The 20,867-nt window shown below is 41.9% G+C and overlaps 1 protein-coding gene across 1 annotated transcript; it reads left to right on the forward strand.

Annotated features, from left to right (window-relative positions):
* The first annotated feature begins 1,201 nt into the window (after positions 1-1,201).
* Positions 1,202-18,605, forward strand: LOC101166005 (neuromedin-U receptor 1-like). The gene is made up of 4 exons (XM_023965733.2): positions 1,202-1,330; positions 11,594-12,307; positions 15,318-15,551; positions 17,339-18,605. The coding sequence occupies exons 2-4, from the start codon at positions 11,626-11,628 to the stop codon at positions 17,638-17,640; spliced, it is 1,218 nt and encodes a 405-aa protein (XP_023821501.1). The 5' UTR covers positions 1,202-1,330; positions 11,594-11,625; the 3' UTR covers positions 17,641-18,605.
* The last annotated feature ends 2,262 nt before the right edge of the window (positions 18,606-20,867 follow it).

Below are 20,867 nucleotides of genomic sequence, written 5' to 3' on the forward strand. Positions count from 1 at the left end.
AATTGACAATAACAGACATATAACATAATTACAGCGGCCAGGAAACATAAATGCTTTGCAAATAACAATGCAGGTTGGAAAACGAAGTATTTGACAAGTAATGCTTTATTTATTTATTTGTTCTTGTCCTGTTCAACAGCTGAGCAGACAGATAAGAGCTGTAGGCCTCTTGTGTTGGACACAAATTTGTAATTAAGGCTAAATTTTATTTATATTGATTAAAATGAAACAAGACTAAAATGTTTCTTCAAGTATTTACATCCCACCAAGATGAGTCGTCACACCCGTCTCGTTTCACGACCAGCATAACTTGTTTAAAGCAAGTTATGTTTAAACAGACCTTAAACAGTATGATAACCAAACATTCAATATTAAAAAAAATATTAATGCTGATAGTTTAGATCAGTTTCGTACACAACTGTTTTTAAATAAGTAATTGTGTTGAGTTGAATATTTGTCCTTTGCCGATGTTCGTGCTGATTCGAGCAGTCTTTGTTCTGCAGTTTTGAAGTCGCACGCATTTCATTTAAAGTGTTGCAGTGTTCGTGCGGGACACGTGTTCTCATTACAGTTCACTTTTTTATTTGCAGCACATTTAGCTCCTATGATCATCTTAATGTTTTGCAATTTAATTTTTGTTTGTGATTTTTGGGGTTGTATCATCCAAATGACTCTTTAGGTGTTGCAAAAAAAAAAAAAGAATATGACGAGCAGCAAAAGAAGGATTCAAAATGCAGATTTGTTGTTTTTAAAAGTCACTACAAACAGGCAATCTGACATGTTATGATGTGAATGTGTGACAAATATGAGATGACAGGAAATGGGATTGTGTAGATTTCTCTGACCCTGGACCGACTGGCCTAAATGAGCATATGTGAGGATGTTTACAAATAGATAACTAAATATCCATTTGTAAAAATACTGGATAACCATGCAGGGCTTTGAGGGTCAACATTCATTTTTCTTCTGGCTCCATTTGTGCTCTCTCGTGGCTGATAGAATTGAGGATGTTTACAAGTTATATTAATGATCGTGTGATAGAGGGAGAAACAGCAGGGCGGTGAAAAGAAGCTCAATGAGATGTAAAAGATAATTAAAAAAAACACAGCCTGGGATGTGGAAAGCAAGCGATGCGCTTTAGTGAGAAAGGAGGGAAGAGCAAGAAAGGGAAAGAGGTGGTGTGAACGCCGTCTGTCAAACAGCAGAAGTCGAGGCAGCTGTGAAGAAGCTTCAAAGCAAAGGAACCACAACCAGAGCCAGAGGAGAGGAAACATATCAGATCTTTTGGTTACCTTCTGCAGAAGAAGAAGGAAAAGTCCACAAGCTGCAGGTAAAAGTGAAGTTTTTTTTACTACCTGACCAAAAATGATCCTACTGACTGTTGCATGCTTGAGCAGCTAAATCCAAACAAAGGTTTCTGCAGACAAAAATGTCCAACTCTGCTGTAAATGGTAAACAAATTTTTCAATGGAGGATTAGAGAAGTCCAAAGTCTGCCTTTGTGATTAAACAGTCATATTTCACTCTGTCGTTGTTGACTTAATTGAAGATTTTTTGTCACATTTGTCCTGTATTTAAGAGCTTACCTAGTTGCCAAACATGACAGAAAATTATAGTCAAAAAGGTAAAAACTGTCTGGCTTTAAGTAAAATGCTTCATAGTGTTTTATTCAGTGTGTCCATTAATTGTTTCATTACACAACCCACAGGGATGTGGTCAGTGTGCCCTTTGAGATTCTTGGTCTAAATCTCTTTGTTATACTCTTCCTGCAGGCGCTCTAACATATTCCAGCAGTGTAAATACATGCATGTGTACCTGACTGGTGATTGAATCTGTATAGGATTAGACTCTAAACATGTTTTCAAAAGCACTGAAGTAGGAAACATCTAGATTCTTTATGCACAGACCGATCCTTTTTAAAAGTTTATTTCAATTCGACAACCAGAACCTAAAGACCCATTTCGTTAAAATGTTCGATGTTTTTTAGTAGCATTTTTCTCATGATGGAGGGTATATATATACATATATATATATATATATATATATATATATATATATATATATATATATATATATATATATATATATATATATATATATATTAATACCACCCAGTGAGAGCCCTTGGGGAAGACCCTTCCCACCCAGAGAGGTTACATGCACAGAATGTGGAATGAATGGATGCGTCGAAACCCACAATCAAGGCTAACTGCCAAGCAACTTGTCGCTCAATGTTCTAACACACACAAACGGCCACTCTTGTCACAGCTTGAGATTGAAGCGGTAGTACACAATTGCAATACCACGGGAGAGCCAGAACACCAAAAAGGAGGCTATACCACACTCCCACCCTGAGCTTGGGTACACAGCTCCAACAACCACAGATATGCTGAGCGAGACAGCAACTGAGCTGAAAGGCAAGATCATTTCTAAATCGAACTCCAGGCAACTCCGACACCAGCTACAACGGTTAAGTGACGTACCACTTTGAAGTCTACTGAAAACTGTGAATGAAGCATTGAGGGCAATCCCTAGCACAGCAGTCACAGAAACCATGTGTAAACCACTGGTTTACACTTCAGCTGGACAGCACCGGGTCCTGACTTGATACTTGCCTGCTGGCTAAAGAAACTCACCGCACTCCATGAGCAACTGGCAGCACAAATGAACCAGCTGCTAAGAGATGGAACTCACCCCAAATGGCTAACAGAAGGGCAAGCAATGCTGATCCAGCAGGATCCCTCAAAGGGTGCAGTCCCATCCAACTAAGGCCAATAACCTGCCTCTCCACAACATAGAAGCTCATGTCAGGCATCATTGCAACCAAGATAAATAGGCACATTGATCAATACATGACCAACACACAGAAGGACATTGGTAGAGACTCAAGAGGAGCCAAACACCAACTCCTGGTTGACAGAACAGTCGCTCAAGACTGCAGGTCACGACACACCAACCTGTGCACAGCCTGGATTGATTACAAGAAAGCCTATGACTCAATGCCCTACACCCCAGCTTGGAGCTGTACAACGGGACTCTAAGAGCCTTCATAGCAAACTCGGTGAAGCTGTCGAAAATCACCCTTGAAGTTAATGGCAAGCCACCTGCACAAGTGTCCATCAAATGTGGGATATACCAAGGTGATGCTCTGTCCCCTTGCTGTTCTGCATAGGTCTGAACCCCCATAAGCCAAATAATTAAAAAGTCTGGCTATGGATACTGACTCAGAAATGGGGCCAACATCAGTCACCTCCTCTACATGGATGACATCTAGCTATATGCTAAGAGCGAGCGTGTCATTGACTCCGTCACTGGAATATCATTCGATGGTGACAAAGAGAGGCAAGGTAGTCCACCCATGAGGGGTCTCACTCCCAGTAGAAACAATAGCAGAAATTGAGAACAGCTACAAGTACCTTGGAATTCCGCAGGCAAATGGCAACCTGGAGCAGGCAACAAGGAAAGCTGCAACAGCTAAATACCTCCAACGAGTAAGGCAAGTCCTGAGAAGTCAGCTCATTGGCAAGAACCCGGGCAATAAACAGCTACGCACTGCCAGTTATCAGATACCCTGCAGGAACAAAAAGATGGCCAAAGGAAGAGATACAGACCAGTGATGAGCTTTCGTGTTAAGACACGAAAGCTCATCACTGTACATGGAGGGTTCCATCCAAAATCCAGCACCCTGAGACTGTATGCTAGCCGCAAGGAAGGAGGCCGAGGACTATTGAGCGTAGAAGCCACTATCCTGGATGACACATCCAAGATGCATGAGTACCTCAAGCTCAAGCTCAAGGCCCCAACTGACAGTGTGCTCAGTGAATGTCTCAGGCAATGGAGAGCAGAGGATACAGTGCTGGAGGACAGATCCTCATGGAAGGACAAGCCTCCGCATGGGATGTACCACCGGTACATAACTGAAGTGGCTGATATTAAGAAGTCCTTCCAATGGATAGAAAGGGCTGGCCTACAGGACAGCACTGAAGCACTCATCCTGGCAGCTCAGGAACAAGCCCTGAGCACCAGAGCAATAGAGGCTCAGATCTACCACACTAGACAAGACCCAAGGTGTAGGCTGTGCCTGAAACAATCCAGCACGTGACTGCAGGGTGTAAGATGCTGGCAGGTGAAGCATACATGAAGCGCCACAATCAAGTGGCTGGAATAAGATACAGAAACGGGTGCAGAATGTGGACTGGAGACCCCAAGGTCAAAATGGGAAACACCTCTGACGGTGAAAGAGAATAAGAGAGCAAAGATCCTGTGGGACTTCCAGATCCAGACTGACAGGATGGTAATGGCAAACCAACCAGACAAAGTGGTGGATAAAGAACAGAGGAAAGCCGTTGTGGTAGAAATGGCAGTGCTAAGCGATGTAAACATCAGGAAGAAGGAACATGAGAAACTGGATAAATACCAGGGACTCAGAGAAGAACTGGAGAAAGCATGGAAAGTGAAGGTGACAGTGGTGCCCGTGGTAATTGGAGCAGTAACCCCCAAGCTGGAGGAGTGGCTACAGCAGATCCCTGGAAAGACCTCAGTCCAGAAGAGCGCAGTGCTAGGAACAGCTAAGATACTGGGCAGGACCCTCAAGCTCCCAGGCCTCTGGTAGAGGACCCGAGCTTGGGTGAGAAACCACCCGCGGAAGGGGGAGAGGGGTGTTTTATTATTTAGTTTTTTTTATATATATAAAGAAAATGAAGCTTAAAACTGCATTTCTGAGAGCAGAAAAATTAAGGGCTGTTGAAAATGCTTGCAGTTGTGAAGAAGAAACTGCGATAGGCGGGCGAAAGTCTCACTGTTCCGCTTCTCCTCCTTACCCCTGGCACACCCTGCTTCATTAATGCTTAGGGGTGCAAGAGATGACAAGCGTTCAACACCCATGTGCTGTAATGAATTGCAATTCTTGTAAAGGAAATATAAATGTTAGCTTTTTTCCCCCCCAAAAAATGTGTAGAATAGAGGAAACATAAAAAAACAGTTCCATATGTTTTATGTTATGTGACATTAAATGCTGTCAAAAATTTTGAAATTGTACTGAATTAATTTGAAGTAAGAGTTAGATATTAATTACACACAGATGTGCCATCAATCCTTGGCTACTGAAAAATATATTAAACTGAATGGTAGATATGATTTTTTTTCTGGATCTTAACTTCAAGAAATGTTTTCTATCTGGATGTCATGGTATGACTATAATTCGGAGTGACCCAGATGCTGTAACCCAGAAGGAGACTCGGACATTAAGGTGAGTTTAGAAGTTTTTATATAGGAAGGTGAGTTTTGGCTTATTTCCAACAGAGGCGCGGCGGCTGGCTGGAGGAGAGCAGTTGCAGGATTCCAGAGGTGAGACGGCGTGAAACCAGAGGACTGCGACCAGGTGAGATCCAGAGTAGGTTATTCCGTGGGAGGTAAAACGAACTGGCACCGACTGAAGATCCAGGAGATCCTTAAGAAGGCAGCGGTGATGAGGTAAGTGGTGGCAGCTGGTCGCGTCCAGAACAGAGCAGACGGGGGAGGGGGAGAGTAGCTGGCAGAGGCACCATGTCAGTACCCCCCCCTCAACGACCGCCACCAGGCGGTCCAAGACGACGGTCAGGATGGGCGCGGTAAAAGTCGTCGATGAGGGTATGGTCCAGAATGAGGGAACGGGAGATCCATGAGCGTTCCTCCGGACCATACCCTTCCCAGTCCACCAAGAACTGCACCCCCCGCCCACGTCGCCGGACATCCAAAATCCTACTGACCGTAAAGGCCGGGGCGCCGTCGATGGTACGGGCGGGCGGCGGGGAAGTGGACGGCGGGCAAAGCGGACTCTCAGTGACTGGCTTGATTTGAGAAACGTGGAATGTGGGATTGATCTTGAGGGCAGCAGGAAGACGAAGCTTGACGCAGACAGGATTGATGACACGGTCAATGATGTAGGGTCCAATGAACTTAGGAGCCAGTTTCCGGGACGAGGCCTGTAGAGGAATGTTACGAGCAGACAACCAAACCTTCCGTCCAGACTGATAAGTGGGACTCACCACCCTATGACGGTTGGCTATCTGACAGTTGCTCTCCTTGGTGCGGAGGAGAGCCGCCCTGGTCTGCAGCCAGATGTCACGACACCGCTGGAGGTGGAGCTGGACCGAGGGCACTGCCAGATCCAATTCCTGGGAAGGAAACAAAGGGGGTGAGTAGCCCAAGGAGGCCTCAAAAGGTGATATCCCGGTGGTAGTGGATGAATGGGAATTGTGGGCATACTCCACCCACACCAGGTATTTGGACCAGTCCTCCTGATTCTGGGCCACCAGACATCTGAGAGCCGCCTCCAGTTCCTGGTTTGCCCGTTCGGCCTGTACATTGGCTTGAGGGTGGTACCCGGAGGTAAGGCTGACAGTGGCTCCGAGGGCGGAGCAGAAAGCCTTCCACACTTGGGAAGTGGATTGCGGTCCACGGTCGGACACAATGTCGCTGGGAACCCCATGATGACGGAAAACGTGGTGGACTAGGGCATCGGCAGTTTCCATGGCAGAGGGCAACTGTGGCAGGGGAATGAATTGAGCGGCTTTAGAAAAACGGTCAATGACTGTGAGAATTACCGTATGGCCTTGCGATGGCGGAAGCCCCGTAACGAAATCCACCGCAATATGTGACCAGGGACGGCTTGGCGTGGATAGGGGCAGTAGATGTCCAGAGGGAGGCCTGTTGGAGGACTTAGAACGGGCGCAGGTACTGCAGGCAGAGATGTACTCCCTGACGTCCGGCTCCAGAGTGGGCCAGACAAAGCGTCGCTTTAAGAGGCGGATGGTCCTGTAGACTCCCCCGTGGCAGGCAATGCGGGACGTGTGTCCCCAGGCTATGACCTCAGACCTGAGGGAATCAGTGACATACAGAGTGCCAGTGGGACAAGATGTTCCGGCGGGGATCTCACCTTGAGCTTGCTGGACTTTGCTCTCGATCTCCCAGGTGAGTCTACCAACGAAACAGGACGTAGGAAGGATGGAAGAGTCAGAGATGGAATCAGTGGTGGAATATTTACGAGACAAGGCTTCAGGCTTAACATTACGGCTGCCGGGACGGTAAGAGATAGTAAAGTGGAAGCGGTCGAAAAACAAACACCACCGGGCCTGGCGGGAGTTTAAGCGTTTAGCGGAGCGGAGATAGGCGAGATTCTTATGGTCTGTCCACACTATGAATGGTTGTTCTGCTCCCTCCAGCCAGTGGCGCCATTCTTCCAAGGCCAACTTAATAGCCAGTAACTCCCGGTTGCCCACATCATAGTTTTGCTCAGCCGGGCTTAGTTTGCGGGAAAAGAAAGCGCACGGTTTGAGCTTTCCAGAGCTGTCTTCCCGTTGCGACAGAACCGCCCCCACACCGGAATCAGAGGCGTCCACGATAAATTGCTTGGTGACGTCTGGTTGGATCAGGATGGGGGCTGAAACGAAAAGCGTTTTTAGTTTCTGGAATGCAGAATCGGCAGCAGGGTTCCAAGCGTAGGGTTTATTAATGGAGGTGAGTTGAGTGAGAGGCGCCGCTATGCTGCTGTAGTTCCGGATAAAGCGGCGGTAAAAATTTGCAAAACCCAAAAACTGTTGAAGCTTCTTTCGAGTCTGGGGTACTTCCCACTGAACGATGGCCTCAGTTTTAGCAGGGTCCGGGCGTATGTTGCCAGCTTCAATTATGTATCCCAAGAAGGGGATGGTGGATACATGAAAATCACACTTTTCGGCTTTAACGTATAACTGGTTGACCAATAATCTTTCAAGGACGAGGCGAACATGGTGTTCATGCTGGGTGGAATTTGCGGAGTAAATGAGGATGTCGTCCAAATAAACAAAAACTAATCTGTTAAGGAAATCCCGCAGGACGTCATTTACAAGGCGTTGGAACACTGCAGGGGCGTTGGTGAGGCCGAACGGCATAACAAGATATTCATAATGGCCTAGTGGGGTGTTGAACGCGGTTTTCCATTCATCCCCTTCACGAATGCGCACAAGGTGATATGCATTGCGGAGATTGAGTTTGGTAAAAATCTTGGCCTGTTGGACAGAGTCGAATACAGAATCAATTAAAGGGAGAGAATATTTATTCTTGACCGTTATTTGATTTAACTCGCGGAAATCAATGCATGGACGTAGCGTCTTGTCTTTCTTCTCTACAAAGAAAAAACCTGCGGCGACAGGAGAGGACGAGGGGCGAATGTGACCTTGAGACAGAGCTTCTTGAATGTAGTTCTCCGTGGCGACCTTTTCAGGTCCAGAGAGAGTTCTGTCATGGTATGACTATAATTCGGAGTGACCCAGATGCTGTAACCCAGAAGGAGACTCGGACATTAAGGTGAGTTTAGAAGGTGAGATCCAGAGTAGATTATTCCGTGGGAAGTAAAACGAACTGGCACCGACTGAAGATCCAGGAGATCCTTAAGAAGGCAGCGGTGATGAGGTAAGTGGTGGCAGCTGGTCGCGTCCAGAACAGAGCAGACGGGGGAGGGGGAGAGTAGCTGGCAGAGGCACCATGTCACTGGAACTCTTTTTATTTTAGTTGAAGACCCCTGCCTTAGAACAAGTGCACTGATTGTCTCTCAATATATAAATACAGTGGGACATAAAAGTATTTAGTCAGCCACCAATTGTGTAAGTTCTCCCTCTTAAAAAGATGAGAGAGGCCTGTAATCATTCACCATAAGTACACCTCAACTATGAGAGACAAAATGAGAAAGAAAATCCATAAAATCACATTGACTGATTTTTAAATAATTTATTTACAAATTCAGGTGGAAAATGAGTATTAGGTCACCTAAAAGCAAGCATGATTTCTGGCTGTCACAGACCTGTAACTTCGTTCTATCCTCCACTCGTTACCTGTATTTTTTTAACAAAAGGACCACGACAACTGATCCTTGTAAAGAAAAGAATAAATTGGACCATATATCGTCAGATTTTGAGTGAAAATCTTCATCAGCAAGGGCATTAAAGATGAAACATGGCTGGGTCTTTCAGCATGACAACAATCCCAAACACACTGCCCGGGTAATGAAGGAGTGACTTCGAAAGAAGCATTTCAAGGTCCTGGAATGGCCAAGCCAGTCCCCAAATCTCAACACCATAGGAAATCTTAGAAGGGAGTTGAAAGTCCGTGTTGCCCCAAAACATCACTGCTCTAGAGGAGATCTGCGTGGAGGACTGGGCCAAAATACCAGCAACAGTTTGTGAAAACCTTGTGAATACTCACAGAAAATGTTTGACTGCTGTCATTGCCAACAAAGGGTAACAAAGTAGTGAGTTGAACTATTGTCATTGACCATAGTTGAGGTATAACTGATGAAAATTACAGGCCTCTCTCATCTTTTTAAGTGGGTGAACTTTTACAATTGGTGGCTGACTAAATACTTTTTTTGCTGCACTGTATAAATATATATCACACTGCATTCAAGCAGTGGTTCATGCAAAGGGAGCAACAAATATAAAAAAATAATTTTTTGATTATATTCTTCTTTCTTAAAAAAAAAGACAATCCTGAAAAAGTAAAGTTGGAATTAGCTACTACTTTGTTATTTTTCAAATGTAGTCCTTCAATGACCTTCATCTGAATAGCTGTGCAGAATCACAACCAACCTCTTTCATGTAAAAGGAAATTGAACGATCCATGCGTGAACTTTGAATCATGGGGTTAGGGCTTTATGATTGATTCATTAATTGGCAATCACCCCTGGATATGTCTGGTATTAGAGCAGAGCCAGGACCCTTTCTTGACTGCTCAGTTTTAATCATTGAGACAATGTTTGGGCAAATTATCATTTTCAAACAGCCAACTTGTCATGAATCAATAACATCTAATCTGCCCAATTATTTTTTTAAAACAGATTATAAAAGAGGACTCTGGATAATTTAGCAAGCAGGATTAAGAACTGGGAGTATAGGTTGCTGTCCCTATTGTTCTTATTAAAAGATTTGTCTTTAAAATCCTTCTTTAATTGCTTATTCAACATTGGCAAATCTTACATTGTGTGATTGGTCACAGATTTAAAAGCGTGAAGTAGCAGAAGGGAGAAGAGGTCCTATTCCTGTTTTTGAGTCCAATCATTTGATTTGATTTCCCCTCAATACTTTGAGCATGACACATGGTGCAGCAGGGGTTCTCAATTTTTTTGTAATGGAGGACCAGTTAAGGGTGAACATTGGACTGGGGGCCAATGTTGGGTAAAAAAAAAAAAAAACGTTATTTTTGCTGTACTTTTAAAAATACAGTCACACACCAGTTCTTTGTCACTGAACAGCTTGCTCTGCCTGGCTATTTCTCATGCTAGCTTCTGTCACAGTGACGTCATCTACAGCCCAGTGTTGACGTAACAACATTGCCCAGAAGACTTGTGGAAGTAATTACCGCTTATTCCTATAGATATCACCAACAACCACAAAATGGAGATTCAGTCTTTCCAAGCACTTTATAGTAGCCAAAAAATAAAAGAAAAAATGTCAAGCAGAAGCCCAAACCTGTAACTTTTCAATTTAGATGCCACCATTCAGGTGCAGATCTCTGCACCATAGCCGCCCTCTTTTATTTGTTTGCTTACAAATACATTTTGAATACGACTGTCTGGAATAATAATAATAAACTTTACAGCACCTTTCAAGATAAAAATTACGAAGTGTTTCACAGTAAAACATAGTAAAACCCAGAATTATAAAAAAAAGCTGAGCCACTGATGCAAAGGCTCTGTCACCTTTAGTTTTGAACCGGGTACTTTTAACAATCAGCAGACCCTGGTCACATGATCTCAGGGACCAGCTGGGAGTGGACGACTGCACAAGGTCTTTTATCTAGACCGGTGCTTGACTATTAAGAGCTCTGTATGTTAAAACCAGGATTTTAAAATGCACTCAGTAGCGGATGGAGAGCCAGTGCAGCTGGATTAATAACGGGGTGACGTGTGAAAACTTGGATGAAAAGCCTTGCAGCAGCGTTCTGGACAACCTGGAGATTTTTTGCTTAAACGTGGGAAGATGGAGTTGCAATAATCAAGACAAGAAGATATAAAAGTGTGGATTAGCATCTCCATCTCAGAATGCGACAAAACTGGACACAGTTTTGCAATGTTTTTTAGATGATAAAAACAAGAGCGAACCAGTGACCCGACATGTGAGTCAAGGGATAAAACCGGGTCTAGAGTTACCCCGAGGTTCCTGACAGACGGCTTGATGAAGGAAACAAGTGAACCAAGTCATTGGACTATCTGGGGGAGGCAACTGTCAGGAGCACAGACTAGGACCTCAGTTTTGGTTTAATTTAGTTGGAGAAAGTTGTTATTCATCCAACTCTTGACTGAATCCAACTCTTGAATATTATTTTTAACCACATGAGTCACAAAAGTTTGTGGAGTCAGACCTAATATCTCACATAGAAATAAAGGGTAACTGGCTTGCTAGTAAACAAGCGGTGGTTACTTGGTGAATTGACCTGGCTCCAGTCACTTTTACTGGATTTAGTCTAGAAGTCAAAACAAGAACTGGAATCTAACTTTGGAATGTTGTTGCAACATTTTATTTTATGAATTATATATCACGAACCCAATCATGTTATACTTGTTTTTTTTTTTTTTTTCCGTCTAGATTTATCATCTGAAGAAACCTCTCATCACAAGATGCCAAACTGCTCCTTAGAGATCCTCAACCAAACTGGAACCACAGTTTTTAGTGGGTTGGGTTGCCCTGAAGCTGCTGTCATCTGTGGGATGAATATCTCCTGGCTTTTGTCCAGCGCTTCCGAAGATGATTTGAAGGAAATGTGCCTAAGCGAGGAAGAGTACCTGACCACTCACATGGGGCCTCGAATGTCCCCGTGGTTCTTACCTGTTTGCATCACCTACCTCATCATCTTCTTGGTGGGTGTTCTGGGGAACTCCTTCACCTGTGCTGTTATTCTGCAACACAGTGTCATGCAAACAGCCACCAACTACTACCTGCTGAGCCTGGCTGTCTCCGACCTGCTGGTGCTGCTGCTGGGCATGCCGCTGGAGGTCTATGAGATGCAGGAGAACTATCCATTCCTGCTCGGCAAGGGGGGCTGCTACTTTAAAATCTTCTTGTTTGAGACCGTCTGCTTTGCCTCCATCTTAAACGTGACAGCTCTCAGCGTGGAACGCTACGTGGCGGTCACCGAACCCCTGAAAGTCAAGCATGTGGCCACGCGTGCTCATGCCAGGAGGGTCATCTTCATGCTATGGGGGCTGTCCATGCTGTGTGCTCTGCCCAACACCAGTGTTCACGGGATTAAGGTTCTGTCTCCAAGGTTTGGACGAGAGTTTCCGCGTTCGGCAGTCTGTAGTACGTACTGAAGGTTTAACTGTTTTTTTCTTAGCAGTTACCAGGGTTACCACTTACCGTTTGATGCACAAATTTGTTGTTACTAAAACTACAATGAAAACATTACTGCAGTCATTTATTCTGCAAGATGGTTTATCATGAAAATGAAATATTTGTTACAAAACCAAAAAAAAAAAAAAAAAAAAGAAGTAGCAAATTGCTTTGGACCCAGATAACACGTGTTGTTGCAGTACACCTGCCTCCCACTGAAGCTATATTCACTCTGAGCATGCGATGCATGTTCAAGAACGCGCTAAAAGCACATTTTTGAATACGCATTTAGCCCATGGTGTTCACACTGGACAAGCAGGGAGGGGATTCTTCTCCTTTTTCTACTGTTTACCAGAGCATGTCTACCAACTACAGTTGGAAGAGGTTTGGTGTGAAATGCCGACGCAGTTCAAATCTTGTGAATGTTGCCTCAGGCTTTTTCTTTCACAGCTCTATTCCGACATATTAAATACTTCGTGTCACAAACCACAATAACTCATTTTTCCTTCATGACCAATTGTCAAACAGTTGGCCCTTCCGTGAATTAAAGAGTACGCCATTCAAATGTCTACCGAATCTGAGTCCCTGATTGGTTAAAGTTCAACTTGATTTAACTTTCAATGGCTGCGTGTTTTGGATGTAGAGCACAAAAACGGTCATAGGAACCCGAAATGCGCATATACTGTATGTGTGTTAACATAGACTTTTCAGTGAAAGTGGTCATTTAAACTTGCCTTGCCGAGGGCGGTGTGCTGCACAATGACATCTTGCTTCCAGTTTTCCTTGCTAAATAATGGCAAGTTTCATCTGTCATTTTCTTTTTACTCTGCTCTCAAAGTTGCTCTTGACCTTGTATCTCACCATACACTCACCTTGTAGGTCACCATGGTATCGGTTGATTCCTCTGTTCAGCTTGTCTGGGGATTTTAGGATCAACAACCCAGAAGTTGCACATTTTTTTTAAATAAATACTTGCAGTTTGCAGGAAATCTTGGTCTGAGAAGGCAGTAATGGGACAGACAAGAAAAATTCAGAGAGAACCAAATCTATCAGAAAGGAACATTAATCCACAGAACTGGCGGATGTGAGAGCTTGAGCGAGCTTGGAAACAGGAAACTTTATCGACAACAGACAAGTGAGAAGAAATCAGATGGAAGCCAAAAGATTGAGGGAGACCAGGATACGGAAACAGAATCATGAAAATTTTTCACTGCACAGAATTTCTCAGTCTGCACATTAATATTCGTTGGTTGGTAAACAATCTTATCTTTGTGAAACCCCAGCATGTTTGTGAGACAAACAAATATTTTGTCTTTTTTTCTTTCTTGTGGGACTCAAATGGATAAATGTGAATCCGAATGTTGCTTTTCGTTTGATCATCTTTAAAACAGACTTTCTCAGCAAAGCCAAATAGAAGAAGGGTTTGACTTTTGGGGCTTCAGGTTCTTGTTTCTATTTTTGGTGCATACAATTGTCTTTCTGGATTTCTTGAATCATAACATCGAGTGAATTGCAGCTGAATATGAAGAAACGAGAACAGGGGTGTCAGACTCCAGGCCTCGATGGCTAGCATCATGCTAGTTTTTTCAGAACCCCAGTCACATCTGCTGCTGATTACCTGGATCAGATGGATTTTGCCAGTAAGAAGCCACAATGGCTTTTCTCTGTGTTAAGAATGAGACACTCCCACAGATCGAGGAGTTTACCTTTCAGGGAATTCTGTTCAAAAATTAGATGTGCCATATTCTCAGATCTTTCTCCAGTAGTGCAGGCTGTTTGGCTGAAGTCAGGAGAGTCTGCAGAACCCACAAGACAATGCATTCTATTCATCATTTATCTGTAGTCATGTTCTTAATACATTCACCCATGAGCTGTGGGTGATGAACGGAAGGTGAAGATCTCAGGGACAGAAACGAGTTTATCTGGCATGGTGAACAGCTATCCATAGAAAAACTGCTACAGCTACTGCTGATTTGGAAATCTTGGAAGTGTAAAAAAAGAAGGGTTTGCCAGACCAACAGTTGACCTACATTAACATAAAAATGGTGGTCATTGAAAATATTAAATTTACTATCTATAACTCCATAACTCTAAAACTTAAAAAAACAGTCAAAAAAAGTTTCAATGCACTTTCAAGTGCATAAGCTAATTTATGGAAACATAAATCTGGAGTTTCCAGTTCTATGCTTAAGATTGTTTATAAGTTCTGAATAAATTTTACTTGATATGAAGAAAACAAGGTTACAGAGGGTTGTGCCACACAAAGTAAATGTTTAATAATTACCCAATAAAACTCTTGGCTAAAATATTTCTCCTGAGGTTGCGGGCTGCAGCAAAAATAACCTGGCAGTGCTTACAATAACCTGGAGTAGATTATTTTCTGAGTAAAACTCATGGGGAAGAGCCAGCATGCTTTGGGACATCCATACCTCATTATGCACTGTCCTAAACTTTTTGTGCACAAGTCCTGTTCTGCTCGTTACAGAGAAACAGACGGTAAAATCCAAGCCAAAACAGTGCAGCAGTTTCCACAAACAGACTTTCAGGTCATTATGCAGCTACAGTACTGAAAGCAACAAAGACTTTTGAAGGAGTCATCTGTACAGTGGACTTTGGAGGAGATCCCACCCCACTGGTTTCTCTGCTGCTTTGAAAAAACTGGGTCTCGAGTTTTGGATGATAGGTGACAATGGGCAATTTAATTCTTGGTTGTAGTTTTTTAAAGAAAAGGTATATATATGTATATATATATATACACACACATATATATATATATATATATATATATATATATATATATATATAGATAGATAGATAGATAGATAGATAGATAGATAGATAGATAGATAGATAGATAGATAGATACACAAACATACATGAATGTTTTATTCTGTTTATGGAGCAAAGGTGAACTTAAACTCCTCACCATGATGCTGCAAACTGATTGATTTTATCAAAAAACTTCTAACTCTTTCCCCAGATTTAATAAAGCCTGACTGGATGTACAACCTGATCATCCTGATCTCAACTCTGGTGTTCTTCATGCTCCCCATGTTGGTTATCAGCATCCTTTACTTGCTCATTGGTTTGAGGTTACGCAGGGAGAAGCTCATGGCAACCATGGATGCAAACCACAGCTTTGGACCTGGAAGCATCTCCAAGTCCCACAGGCAGAGGCTGACCAAACGGAACCTGCAAGTCACAAAAATGCTGTGTAGGTGTCATTACAGAACACATGAATCTTTGCCGAAGGTGATATCTCACTGAGCCAAAGTGCAAGCCGAAAAAAAAAGCTTTTGTGAAGAACTTTCCTATATGTATGCTTGAGATTTGCTTCATTTCTTCCTTTCATTTGTTTTTTATGATGTCTATGCTAGAGATTTCTGAATGGAATTTCAAAATAAGAGTGTTGTAAATTGATCTAATTCAAGAAAAAAAAAACATCTGTACAACATCAGACAAAACAAAGAAAATAACTGTTACTAAAAACTATTATTCAGAGATTGCATAATTCTGGTCAAAGCCTCAGTAGTCAAGAATGGAAAGCTCTCTTTCTTTTATCCATTTCCAACTGAAATGAGTTGATGGTATTTGGTGTGTTGGCAAGAGAGGAGGTGAGATCAATATCACAAAAGAACACCTTTTGTGAGGATTGGTGTCTTTTAATCCAGTTTCTCCTTTATTTATACTTTCTTGGCTCAAGTTATATTCTACTTTCGGGTTTTTTGCTAGTAAATTGTCTAACAGTATATTTAGGAATATGTTTTGATGATCGTTTTGGTCAGATCCTCTGTTCTCACCGTTCCTCTTTCTTTTGTCATGGTTTCAGTTTATTTAGTGAAATTCCGGTTCCTGCTATAACACTGCATGGCTTTCTTGTCTTGGGTCCTTAACCATCCATGTTCAGACAAGTTTTCCCATCAATTCAGCAGAGAAAAAAATGTGGACAATTTACATCAGGGGCAACAGAGTTGACATAGTTGGGCTGCATTTAACTTTGTTGTTTGCAGTGTCAATAGCCAGGATGTTTAGTGACAAACAGGGTCAGTTTAAAGTCCCAATGCGATCATATTTTGATGTATTGTAAAAGCGTTCCCGTTTTAAGCAAAATCAAAAATCCTATAATGTTTTCCAGGACATGATTTCTGCAGAGCCTTAGGAGTTCATTAGATATTCAGCTCTGAGTTGTTAGTGGGACCGTTGGCATGGATTCAGCCTGCCCCCACTTCCTGTCATCAATCTGTTTACACACTCTCCCTCTAGCTTACAGCCCCTCACACACCTAACCTAACCTTAGCGGTGCAACAAAAATGGTGAACAGTACTGGAGCTTTCCAGCCGTAGAGTTTTGAGTCAGGAAAACAAAGACGTACATGGATCTATTGTTCTGCTAGTGGTTGCATTAGAATGGAAAGGAGCAGGGAGCTTGTGCCCCACCCATTGTAGTTTGTACGTCTCACATACAAGCATTTTTTTTTGTCTGCTCCTGATTCACAACAATTTGAATGAAGAAATACTCAGAAACACAAATTTAAGCTTATTTTCTTCACATAATAATGTGTTCCATCTTCAGAAAAATGTCACAAGAAGATGTGAAAAACACCAAAAACAATTTTTGTTGGAGTGGTTCTTTTAAAAAATAGTTTTTCTGGAAACCAAAAATACTAAAATATAAATGTATTTTATCTGTTTTTATTAAGTTCTATAGATTTTTTTTTAATGATGAAAACCAGAAATGTTTTCCTTATCAACTCTGTCAACTATGAAACCGTACCAATCATTTATTGTAAAAGCAAAATTCATCAAACCACATGTGTTGATGTTGGTGTGGAAATTGCAGAACTTCTGCTTAGAACTGTTGTGTAACCAGAACAAATTTACGTTCAACCTCAGAATTGTTGCATATTATAATGTAATAAGATCAGTTTCATGTAAATTATACCAAGATGTAACAACAGTGTGTAAATAGTTGGTGACTCTGTCTTCTCTCCATGTTGTTCAGGCGTGTTGGTGGTTGTCTTCGGTCTTTGCTGGGCTCCCTTCCATGTGGACCGCTTGATGTGGAGCTACATTGACAAATCGTCTATTCAGCACCAGAAGATCTTCGAGAAAGTCCACATCGTCTCCGGAGTCTTCTTTTACCTCAGCTCAGCGGTTAACCCCATTCTGTACAACCTCATGTCTACCAGATTTAGAGAAATGTTCAGCCACCTCACATGCTGCTCCAAAGGCTGGCCAGCTCGCTTCGGGTTTCAGATGACTCAGCGCAGCACTTTGAGCAAAGAAAATGACCAACACTCATAAACTGATTTAGCTTTCAACAGGTATTGACTCAAAAACTATCAGAAGCAAATCCCCGAAACCATGAAAAAGATGTGCAACTGATGGATGATGGCTTGAAGGGTTCAGATGTGAATTTGGATTGAAGCAAACATCTGCAGAGAGTTGTACCACCACAGTCTGCACAAGCTCAAATTTTAAAGATTAAACATCTTTAAAAATACGTATTTGGTTTTCAAGAAACCACACAATCTCTGTATTTTCCTCACAGGGTTAAAAATGGAGAGAACAGTGGTCACATGATTGTATGATTTTATAGAAAGTCACCATCATTTTGTGTCTACATAGTGTACAACTCTATGGCCTTCAGGGATTAAAATGCAGCATCTTGAAAAACTGCACCAAGAAAGCATCTGGAATCTTCTATCAGTGAGACAAAACCCCACAATTTCAGATTTTTGGAGATATGAATGAATAAAAATACATCTTGACACAAGGTCAAGGACTGCTCCAACTTTCATTCTTAAATTAACCATTACAAAAAATGTATAATGTGACTGTCTTCATTGCCAAACATGTGTGTTTAACTGCTGTTGTAAGTCTGAATAATGAGCTGCACTGCTGTAATCAAGCTGTTAAAAAAGGCCTAGAAATGGTTCAGTGCAGCACGGTAGCTCACATCTGAAAATTGACATCTAGAAATCTGTATTGCTACCTTTTATTTTAACTTTGTAAAACCAACTACATCAAAAAACTGATGGAAATTCTTTTTTTTTTTTTTTATTGAGATGTTTTTTCAATTCTTTGATGAAATCCACAAAAACCTTCTGCAACATATAGACTGTATCAATTATGATAGGTTGGGTGATTTGGTCAATATTTGGCCCACAACAATTTTAGTTTCAGATCCACAAATATTTATATGTGTGTTCAGAAAAAAGACCTTATTTATCTCCTGTCTCAAATTTGATCCACACATTTTACATGGTGTAGCTGTACATAACTGTCCATTTGCAGAATATTAATTATTTCAATGTTATATATCGTGAGCCTTAAGTACCTCCCACATCTAGTATACTGTTTTGCAGAAAACCCAAAGCGAAGAAGGAAGATGGTGATTTGTTGTTGTAAAAAGTTATTCAATTCTTATTTTCAAAGAGCGTAACTTTAACATACTTCAGAAATATTTGTGTTCCATTCAGTAATTAGGGAGACATAACGATTTTTGCCTTTTTACCCTTGTGCTATCTTAGACGACCCCACCCTTACATTGACGTGTTCTCCCTACCATGACAAAGGTGGATAAAGGTGAAAAGATTTCATGTAATCCATGGACACCAGTGAAGATCACAAATCATTGAACAAAAAAGGTTCAGAGCTCTGTCTAGTGGGTCTACATGACCCAACTCCCAATGTTAAAGTGCCTAGGATAGCACAAGGGTTAATTATAGTAGCTTTATACATATGCTTTATACTTTATAATGTGGTTTTGTAAGACAGATTTTTTTTTTTTGCTGTGGTATTTTTACCACTAAGCCAGGTTTTTGACATTCATTCCCACCTAATATTTAGATGAGTTTAATTTAAAAAAACAATGTGGCCGAATTCATTTGTTTCAATAATAACATGCTTTATATGTTTGTGAGATAAATAAAACAATTGATTAAAAAAATTAAAGAATTTGCAATTGCAAAGTATTGATACATATTTATTGAACAGCTTGTTTTTTTCTTTAACCGGAAATTAGAGTAAAACATCTCCAAGACACAAACCTCAACATTGAAATGCAGTTCAATTTAGGAAGCAAGGCAAGAGCAAGAAAGATTTCTGCTGCCTCTAGTGACACTGTGCAAAGGGACAAAACCTCTTTTTTTTAATGAAGATGATAATTATCAGCCTAAAGGAGAGAAACCTCAGAGGAGAAATGAAGCCAGCAGGTTAATAATACAGAACAGGTGGCACGTTTGAGGAAATGAGGCAGGAGGTGACAAATAATCAAGATGTGGCAGGAATTTAATTATGACAAATCATTTTGTGCCGATGCAGAACTCCAGCAGTGAGCCACATCACCAGCTTTAATGAAGGGCATCAAATTTTCCAGCAACGTCACAGAAATCTCTATTACTTCAGTATTACACAGTATAATGGAATGAAGTCAGAACGACGGAATCACTGCAGTGGAGAATTAACTGGAAATGCACTGTAAGATCTCTACTTCAATATTCTCACAACCCTCATTTGTAAAATGTTTACCCACAGGTGTTGTAATCAGCAGGAATTTCATTTATTCTTTGTTTCCACAGAGTTCATACTGCCCTACTCATTATGGGGATAAATCATTTCATTTTTAGCAAAAAGTTGAAACAACGGACAGCTCATGAACAGATAACAAAATATGGACCAAGTATGAGTGTTGTGTGTTATGTTTTATTGATCACACCACGTATTGGATGGTTCATGTGTCTGTGTTTTCAAATGCCAGAACAAAATTGATAACAAAGACGTAAATGCGGCAATGCAATGTTGCAGATGTTTACAGCACTGGTCTCACAGTAGTTACCTGATAAAAAGGCTGTGACACAACCTTGGGCACCAAAAGGTGGCTGATTCTAGGGGCCCAGACTGGGGGGGGGGGGGGGGGGGGGGGGGGCACAGAGGCCCCCAACGAGTGAGACGTTTGGCAGCGCTGTTGTTACAGCAGGTACTGGTATGTATGCTAGCGGTACACATGTGGAGCATGTGATTAACCCTTGTGCTGTCCTAGGCACTTTAACATAACAAATCCAGGCCGAGTCATACCAAAGACTCCAAAAATGGGACCCAATGCCTCCCTGCTTGACACTGAGCATTGAGGGGTTGGATTGGGGGGGTTAATCCACCAAATGGTTCCCGAGCGCGGCTGTGTCTGCAGCTCACCGCTCCCCCAGGGGATGGGTCAAATGGGGAGAGCAAATTTCAGACACTTAGGTGTGTGACAGATAGTAGTACTTTAACTTTAAGTGTTGTTTATCAAAGAGAAATGCTATAAATTTGAATAAAAAGGAAGGGGAATTGAATACAGTTACCAGCTCTTTAAAAAAATATATAATCATATAATACAAACATGCTGAACCATAGACCAATGGTTTCCAACAGATTTTCTGCCCTGTGCACAGAGATTTCTCCTATTTCTCTAAATATAACATTGACTTCATGGGCTGTAAATGAGGAGTTTTACAAAGACTTTGCAGGTTTCACATTGAAGCACAATG

Source organism: Oryzias latipes, chromosome 17 (assembly GCF_053564925.1).
Source record: "Oryzias latipes strain Hd-rR chromosome 17, Olatipes_Hd-rR_3.1".
Taxonomy (NCBI): Eukaryota; Metazoa; Chordata; class Actinopteri; order Beloniformes; family Adrianichthyidae; genus Oryzias; species Oryzias latipes.

Coding starts and splice junctions, on each gene's coding strand:
- LOC101166005 (XM_023965733.2), top strand. CDS start 11,626: ATGCCAAACTGCTCCTTAGAGATCCTCAACCAAACTGGAACCACAGTT. Junction 12,308..15,317: donor TCCGCGTTCGGCAGTCTGTA/GTACGTACTGAA, acceptor CTCTTTCCCCAG/ATTTAATAAAGCCTGACTGG. Junction 15,552..17,338: donor GCAAGTCACAAAAATGCTGT/GTAGGTGTCATT, acceptor CATGTTGTTCAG/GCGTGTTGGTGGTTGTCTTC.